Genomic DNA, 8,745 nt, shown 5'->3' with positions numbered 1-8,745 from the left:
AAGGAAACTCACATTGTTAATTATTCACACAAAGAAGCTAAAGTTCAGTTGAAATTCATTTATTGATAATTAAACATTTCAAAGAACATAGGACAAAATGTAATTTAAAACAAAATGATAATATTTGTGTTCATTGTCATTCATACAAGTTGAATGTGGCATCAAAAATCGCTGTTTGGGGGGAGAGGGGGAGTCGAGCGTTGAACCAGCAACCGATCCTGAGCCAGGTTATTCAACTCTGAAATGGAGGGCCTACAGATGTGCTCTTAAGCAAGGCACTTAACCCCAAAGTGGCCCCAGGGGCACATTTACAAAAACTAAAACAACGCATCCTACCTAAATGTCCCACGTCCAGCTCTGGCTGTGATTGCCTGGTACTCTTGAGTGACAGGCTGTTAGATACGGGATGTACTAACAACAATGTGCCTGCTTCAGAAAGGGTTCAGTTTTAGACTAAATGATGGTGTACATGTCCTCAAAAGATGGGTGTGTGAGCAGTCAGTATGTTGGGAACTGGAATGTATGAGCAGAGTATACTTGGGGGGATGAGGGGTGGGGTGGGGGTGTAGGGATATGATCAGGAAAATCGAAAGCATGAAAAAAAAGGTAATCTCCCTTTAAAAATAGATGAGAGATCCATTTCCAAAAAAATCTGAAATCCTGACAAAAAAAAATCCCTGACGACAGGTGAGGAATAGAAGGTATGGCCAAAGGTGTATCTGTATGTGTGTATGAGTGTGTTTGTGAGTGTAAACGCGTGTTTCGGGGCGGGGCAGGAGTGTGTGGTCTGAGTGTTTACCTTAGTGGGGGGACACCCCATCGTCCACAGCAGTTTCAGGCCTAACGCTGCTGTTTTCCCCATCCCACGCTACAGCTGCGTGTGGCGTACGTCCAGGGCAAGGGCTCAGTTTGGCTCCCTCCCACTCTAGCTGCAATAATCAGCAAGAGGAAGAAGGTGGCTGGAGCAGCAGCAACAACAAGGCATGCAACTAACAGATCACATGGAGAAGGTGGAATAATGTGGAAAAGTAGAGAGGCTATGTGTCACTTAAACCTAGCACAGCACTACCAATGCAGGTGGCGAATAAGAAATAGGATGAGTAACTGGTGTGTGGTTCAATCACGAACGGAACAACTACTGTAAGTCATATAAAATTCAGGTGGAATCAGGTGTGCATTAGTATCATTTGCACATGTAGTCTGCTTTACATGAGTAAAATGCAAAATACATATAGGTATAAGTGTGGGATCGGACAGCTGTCTAGGTGTGATATGAATGCAGAGAAAGCAAGTGATCCTAGCCATGTGTCAAAATGAACTGTGTTTCTGTTGAGATCAGAAGAGGGAAAAGGAAAAGTCACCAGCCCTTCTCACTGCTGCTCGGGGAAAAAAACAAAACAAACAAAAAAAATAAAAAATAAAAATCAGCGGCCTTTACTATATCCAAAACAACCATCATGTTCAACTGCAGCACCAAGACTGTCACCTCATGTCCACTCAGTCAATAACCCTATGCTACACAACATCACCAACACGCCACTGCACTGCATTTAGGAAAGATGCACTTGTACCCACTCTCAGCTCGAATGATTTCTCTTTTTTCCTTTCTTTTTTTTTATTTTTTTTTATTTCTAGAATCTGTACTTCAGCTTGTATCCAGCGTGTTCAGTTCATACCCTTTGCCACAGTGGCTCAAAACACTCATGACAGTACTTCTTTTCAGCAATTCAAAAGTGTCTGCCTTTTTTTTTTTTTTTTACAGCCTGGTTAGAACAGCTCAATAGTCCCATTTCATCTCGTCCATACTCGCTATCTTCCGCTGTTCAGGAAGAAACAATCACTTCATCTTAATATTAACAGTCAATGTTCTTACCAAATGTTGGTTGACATTACTTTTTCAGTTTAAAATAAGGTTTCAAGTATTTACAGAAGTACCAATTTTTACATTTTCTAGTATGAAAATTAGCTCAACTTTCCCTCTAGATCGCCAGTGATTTCCAAAATGTGCTGAAGCACAAAAGCAGCCGCAACTGGAACAAAACTAACAATAGAAAATCAAAAACCAATTGGAAAATGAAGTATCCCTAAAGCTCAGATTCTTTGAACGTCATTAGCCAAACAATATTTGCTGCGATTCCTCTGGCTTTTATAAATTCAAATATGTACATACAAAACCAACAACGACACAAGTCCTCTTCTTCAGGCTGGGTTCTTGGTTTCAACCAAGTATTAAAAACCATTTAACTTGGTTTTCGCACAAGATGATCTAACAGCAATTCAACACAAAACTGAAATAGACACAAATGAATGTGAATGATTACAAAATTGCTTTGATTCCTTTCTCATGTTTGAGAGGCAAACACTGACCTTGGACCAAAAACTCTGACAGGACATATTAAACTCGTCAGAGTGGTACTTGTGTTTGTGCCAACTTCAAGAGCCTGAACGAGAAAAAAACAAGCAAGGTAAATTATATCAAACTGCTCCAAGAGAACATCCAAGTAACCTACTTCAATTCAATTGCTGAAAATATCCATTCAGTGTTTTTACCCTGTTGTTATCAAAGTCATTTCAAAAGTTCTTGGCTATCCCTCCTAAGTATAAAACTTCAGCATGCACAGTCATGGACTGGTAATATCTATCTTAAGTTAAACTAAATCCCAATCAAACAAGATGCCTGTGTGTACCAGAAATTTACTGTGGAGGCACACACCAAAAACAGGCAGGCTCAAGAAAACCTTTTATGCCAGCAGGCAACCACAAAATCACATTTTGATACAAACTTAAGTGGGCTGCAACATAATCTGATTTGTCTACAATTCCAACTAATCGATTTGTGATTTTTGCCACATCAAAGATTTCCATGACCCAAAAAGCTGAAAGGGTCAAAAAATGATACAACACCAATATGAGTGTGAATTGCTTCATTAGCTTTAAAGACCTGTTAGCTCAGTGACATAGTCATAAGACAATCCAGTCAATTAACACACATTCTCATTCATCATCCAGGTGAAGGGTCTTCAGCAAAAATGGCAACAAAATCAGCCTGATGCACTGCTGAAATGTCTGCAGTTAAATGTCTGGACAAACAGGCTGTTGAATAGAAGAGGATCGATGTGACAGAGTTCCAACTAAGGCCTGTTACATACTCCACAAAGGGTGATCCTACAACAACACAAGTGTGTGGGCTCGAATGTATATTTGAAATTGGTCATCGCACAAAGAAAGAAAAGTTCTGACAAGAGGACGTTTTTCTGTATCCTGTGAACAAGTCAAGAGTGAAAGATGGATAATTTTCTCATTTTGCCAGGGCAAGAATTCATCTGTTTAAATAACCTCTCAACTAGTTATTTAGTTATTGAGCGGTATTTTTAGTCTTGTGCCCACATAAAATGTGATGATGCAGTTTAAATTTAGTATCAATGTTGGACTGCACATTTTACTATGCAACATTGCAAGGGAACCTCCATGTTTTTATGTGGAGTACGTAAGAGGCCTTGATCCATCACCAAACAAAAAGCTTCTCTGTATCCAACCCTGTCCTCTGAGTCTAATTTTGTCCAAAGAAACATTTAAACTTCCGTAACATTCAACAAGGATCCAGCTGTGCCTCTATAACATCTAACCGAAAACTGAATATTCCGATATTAGCTGTCCCACTCATGTCCACCTGTGTCCACTTGTTAACTCAGATAGTCACCCACTTAAAGTCCATTAGCTGACAGGCAAGCTAGTTACAGACTAGGTTAAAATGTACAAAAGGGGAGATGCTTCAGATTTAAAGCAGATTCCCACATTCAAATTACAGCCTTGCTCCCTCTCCAATTTTCCTCTTTAAACTGTCCCTTATGTAAATACACACGCACGCGCGCATGCACACACACACACACACGCACGCACAACCACAAACACACACACATCTGCAGTTTGGAAGGAGTGTGTGGGGAATGGGACTATCGATAAGGGGGTTCTGGCGTGTGGTAAGGGTAATCATGGCGCTGGGGCATGGGTTGCCCGTGTGCGGGTGTCTGCTCATACGGTGTGGATGTGGAGTAGCTTCCCGCTGCTGCTGCGTAAGCTCCCGATGAATCATATGCTCCGTAGCCTCCAGATGCATCATAGCCCGTCGAGGCATCGTAGCTTCCCGACGAGGCATCGTAGTTCCCAGATGAAGCGTCGTAGCTCCCTGATGAGGCGTCATAACTTCCCGAAGCGCCGTATGTTCCTGGTGCTGCGTAGGGTCCCGATGCGGCATATGTTGGGGGTGCTGTGTATGTCCCTGGGGGTGCAGGGGCTGTGGTGGAGGCCTGTGTGGTGGCTGGTGGAGGCGGAGGAGGTGGCGGAGGAGGATTGGTGTAGGCATACTGGAGGTACTGGTACTGTTGTTGGTACTGTTGATACTGTTGGTATTGATGCATTTGCTGGTAGTACTCTGTGTAAGACCTGGAGTGCAGGTTAGAGTTGAGGAGGTGAGAAGGAAGTAGAAGAAAGCAGAGTAGAAACAAAGCAAAGTTAATCCAAGATTCACATGTGATGTGAAATTATGAACAAGTGGATGTGTTTCATTTAATGTCTTTGTGAAGCATTTTGTAATCACTGATATTTGCAAGTACCATTTAAATAAACTATGAATGTTGTTATTATGTTTACAATTGGAGGCAGGTTTGAAATGATTACTTTTCTTCTGCCTCCATCCTATATGTTTTATTACAATGTGTTAATGTGTACCTAGCAACAGGATCTGACCCTTCAGGAGTGGTAGTGGCAGCTGCTGGTTCTTCAGGAGCTCCAGGTGGTGTCGGCAGCAGGGCGCGTCGTTTGGGTCGTATCTGAGCGAAGGAACCTGGAACAGGGTCGGGGAGGAGGGGGGCTCGATTTCCTCTGATTGGGCTGCGGTCCCGCTCATTTTCTGATGATGCTGCCTTTCTACCTGCCTGTTGCTCTGCCAGAACCTTGTCAGTAAATATACATAAAATGTAAAACATTGTTAGCAACACAAAAATATACATGGAGAACATTATACATTTTAAAATAAATGTTAACAGACCTTCTGTCCCTCCTGAAAGAACTTGGCTCTTGCTGCCTCAAAAAGCGTGGTTGGATCTGGTCCAGTCTGTGGTTCAACTTCTTCAACAGCAGCAGCAGCAGCAGCAGCAGCAGCACTGGGTCCAGAATTGTGATTGGCCAGGTCGTGGTACACCTGGTCAGCAACGGATCCATACACCTGGCTGGCAAGAGCACCGTATATCACCCCGTCTGCACCTTTAGCACTTGTAATGCCCTTCAGAGCAGCGTAGGTGGGGTCAAAGGATGTGGTGTTGTAGAATGAATTATGGACACTTTGTTGAACCTGTAAAGACAGACAGAAAACACCAGCATATAACAATTTGGAAATATAATCAAACCTGATCTATCTTAACAATACAAGAGTACAACCTAAAAGGTGTGAGAGAATTTTTTTTTTTTACGATGGATCTGACTGATAACAAGTTCACTACATAAGTCACGGTTTATAAACTCATGAGCTGTTATATTTTTTCCACAACTGTCTCGGTTTTCAGAGATCATTATTTAGAGGTTTCCCATCATAGCAGAGAAGAATGAACTTACTTGTATGGGTAGTCCTGCAGCAGCTGCTGCAGCTGCTGCTAGCACAGCTGCTTGACTCTGGTGATGCTCTAGTGATGGCGGTGGTCGGGGAAGAAGACCCTCTCTGCCACCTGCAAGGAGGAGGGAGCAGAAAACACAATGGGAACATGGACACGAGCTGTTTAAAGCATTCAATTACATGCAAAACATTTGCAAAGCGGATCCCTCATCTCCACTGGCTTTTACACTACCTGCAGGGTTGCCTGAATTTCCGGCTGTTACAATCTGGTTGATCAAAGGTTGGGCTTTGGACAGCTCCACAGCCAACTGACGGCCCTTGAACATGGTCCCGTTGAGAGCATCAATAGCTGCCATGGCTTCCTCCTTCCTCTCCATATGCACAAAGGCGTAGCCAACATTTGAGCATAATCTGGCTGTAGAGTGAACAGGGAGCAGCAAGATCAGTGTCAGCATTAGGCTGATTTCAAAATAAAATGTCTCTCTCATATTTTCACTGTCACCTTTCATTTAACTTGAGGATTTGTCTAGATGACATTGTGTTACCAGGAAAATGTATTTAGAAAGTTGCATTCTGGCAATACTACTGTTACCTTATACTATTCTCAACCAAAATGGCTGGTTTCAATTCATTACAGAACCAGATTTCTAAAAAATTTACCAATCTAGCTACAAAGTCTGTTCTACCACCTGTACTGGTGACAGGCTTTCTAACGCACCTTTGACTTTATCACAGTCTAAAACTCTTCCGAAAGTTGAGAACAGCCCGTGCAAGTCATCTGCTGAACATGTAGCACTGAGATTCCCCACAAATACTTTAGTGGAGTTGGGTGGCCGTGCACGGGATTCCTCGACCACCAGGGGCCTGCCTCTGTACTCTTTGCCATCAAGATGCCGTATAGCCCTGTAAGAACAAGAATTATCTTTATTACCATCATCAGAAAACACAAACAGTAACAGCAGACATTTCTGTCGCTTAAAAATGAATAAAACAATTAATGTAATAAAAGATATAAAACTATTAAAAACTAAATGCTGCCAGTCTTGCATTGTTTTTACGAGCGATTTCATTTTCAATGGAAATTACCTGTATTAAATGACAAATATCCTTAAGAACTCCAAGACTCAGCAGTTCACAGTATTGTTTGATTGTATAGTGGCCCAGTCCTTACTGTTTTTAGCCCAAACAAAGCCTCTGGTATCTCAGATGCTGCATCCTGTCAGTTCTATTATGCAAGCTTTAGACCTTTATGACACTTTTCTAATTTTGGTGTGGATCAAGGTCTGTCAGCCCTGTTTTTAATCAGAATTCTAGTTACCTTTTGATTATGCATGAGAGAGCGCTCAAAGCTATATAAGGTTTTTGGGTTTTGTCCTCCGCACCTCAGGTAAAGTGTACTTTTTCAGTGGTATACCTGCTATCGGAGTCTAATATTAAACAAGGAAGAGTTGCTTAGCAAGCTGTCACATTCAGGCTCTTCAATAAGAACGTAAGAGATTACATTGGGACTTCAGATTATTGCTTTAACACCAACATCTACATGGGAAAGATCAAATATTATTTCTTTTAGTACATACTATGTATTTACTGTACAAACTTGTAGCTTCAAACAACTGTAACAAAGCAATATTGTGAAATTATACTCAGATGTACATTTCTGTAATTCTTCATAACCATATCCAACAGCATCTTTTTTTTCATGTATGTATAGATATTACATGTATAGTATAGTAGTGCATATGTTTTTATACTACTCATCATTAGAATGTATAAGCTTAAAAACTGACAGCTTGGACTGGTTTATCTGACAACAATTTAAAAAATGACACGTCTCCATTTCACAAAAATATGTAAGAAGAGCATTTCATTCATCATATCAAAAACTATGGCGGGACAGTTGAATACCTGTCTGCTGCCCCCTCTCCCTTCAGGGTAACAAAGGCATACTGTCTGAGTAGTGAGCAGGTGTTGATTTCTCCATACGGTGCAAAGAGCTTGTTTAGCTCGTCGTGAGTTGCATCTAAAGGAAGGTTGCCCACAAACAACTTCACGTTGTCACCGCTCATCTCTGTATCAACCAAGCATCTGCAAGAGAGTAAACAGGACGCATCGGTTAAGTTACATACTTTCGTTAACGTTAATTGGTTCGTGAAAATAAATAGAAGATTTACGATAATGAAAAATAACGACTAGACTAACCATAGCTGATTTTACTCAGCTGGAGTGATGATATAAGATGGGGTTATTATTTATAAATGAAGTTATTACACTGCCATCTGGTAAGGGGTGTATTGCCGTTAGCTATTCGATTATTATTAGCTAAGCTAATTAAACCGTTAACTTTCGCGGCTAAAATGTATCCAGTCAAGTTAAGGGCAGTTTGTGAGCCCGCTAGGTTAGCTAATGATGGACATACGATGTATAAACAGTAACATAAATTGATTATGTCAAATGATGTGAGCTCAGTTGCATGACCAACAGTTAGCTAAAAACTACTGGCCATCTTGTTAAACGACAGCATTAATGATGTAGCTAGCGTTAGCTAAGCTAGGCAGCTAACGCTAACGCTAACGTAGTGGTTTTATCGAAGTGGATGAAAGCGTTTACTTAGGCTAGATGCTTACCACTCGTGGGAGCTATCTTAAAGTATATAAGAATCATATCGCGTTTCAAGTTTTGCTTAAAAAGGAGGAGAAAGCATTAATTATGCCAGCACAGTACACAGACTACTTACCCAACGCGGTCCCGGAGCTGGAGTATTTCAAACCTCACATCCGCCTCCGGTTTCTGAAGAAGCAGTGTCTGCCACTGGGGCGCACTTTCGTCAAGTTTTGCACAAAATGATTCTTGACACAGGCTCACAAAATCACAAAATGTATGCCTCTCATTGCATACACATATATGTTTTGTTATTATTATGTTTTGGATTGGGTATATGGCTATTTAACTAAGAGATTCACAGTTTCACAAAGATCGTGTTTGGTTAGTTTGCTAATATTATGGCTAAATATGCCACTGCAGCAACACTGTGTACCCATAGTATTATAACCCATAATAACAATAGTGCTCTTCCGTTAAACTTACTGCCGGTCTATTTAGTTTAAAGTTGAATCTAGTTTAGCTCTAGTCCATAACTT

The 8,745-nt window shown here is 41.1% G+C and overlaps 1 protein-coding gene across 2 annotated transcripts; it reads right to left on the bottom strand.

The window, feature by feature from the left end:
• Positions 1-43: 43 nt before the first annotated feature.
• rbm14a (RNA binding motif protein 14a) lies at positions 44-8,435 on the bottom strand. Of its 2 annotated transcripts, none has more exons than XM_023429401.2 (8): positions 8,343-8,435; positions 7,514-7,693; positions 6,327-6,511; positions 5,841-6,023; positions 5,611-5,720; positions 5,048-5,350; positions 4,729-4,952; positions 44-4,443 (listed from the first exon to the last, which is right to left on the bottom strand). In XM_023429401.2, exons 2-8 carry the CDS (start codon positions 7,672-7,674, stop codon positions 3,954-3,956), a joined length of 1,656 nt encoding a protein of 551 aa, XP_023285169.1. In that variant the 5' UTR covers positions 7,675-7,693; positions 8,343-8,435; the 3' UTR covers positions 44-3,953. The 2 variants fall into 2 exon arrangements, with proteins under 2 accessions (XP_023285169.1, XP_023285170.1); XM_023429402.2 differs by having other exon boundaries at positions 4,747-4,952.
• Between the last annotated feature and the right edge of the window lie 310 nt (positions 8,436-8,745).

Source organism: Seriola lalandi, unplaced genomic scaffold (genome assembly GCF_002814215.2).
Source record: "Seriola lalandi dorsalis isolate HSWRI2012SDOR001 ecotype SW California unplaced genomic scaffold, Sedor1 jcf7180002054893, whole genome shotgun sequence".
In the NCBI taxonomy this organism is placed as follows: domain Eukaryota; kingdom Metazoa; phylum Chordata; class Actinopteri; order Carangiformes; family Carangidae; genus Seriola; species Seriola lalandi.
This window is presented reverse-complemented; position numbering and strand designations above follow the sequence as displayed.

Excerpts from the sequence above, each read along its gene's own strand:
- rbm14a (XM_023429401.2), bottom strand. The coding sequence starts at position 7,674 with ATGAGCGGTGACAACGTGAAGTTGTTTGTGGGCAACCTTCCTTTAGAT. Across the intron at positions 5,721-5,840 it reads AAATTCAGGCAACCCTGCAG|GTGGCAGAGAGGGTCTTCTT; the intron begins GTAGTGTAAAAG and ends TCCTCCTTGCAG. Across the intron at positions 4,444-4,728 it reads GGGTCAGATCCTGTTGCTAG|GTCTTACACAGAGTACTACC; the intron begins GTACACATTAAC and ends CCTGCACTCCAG.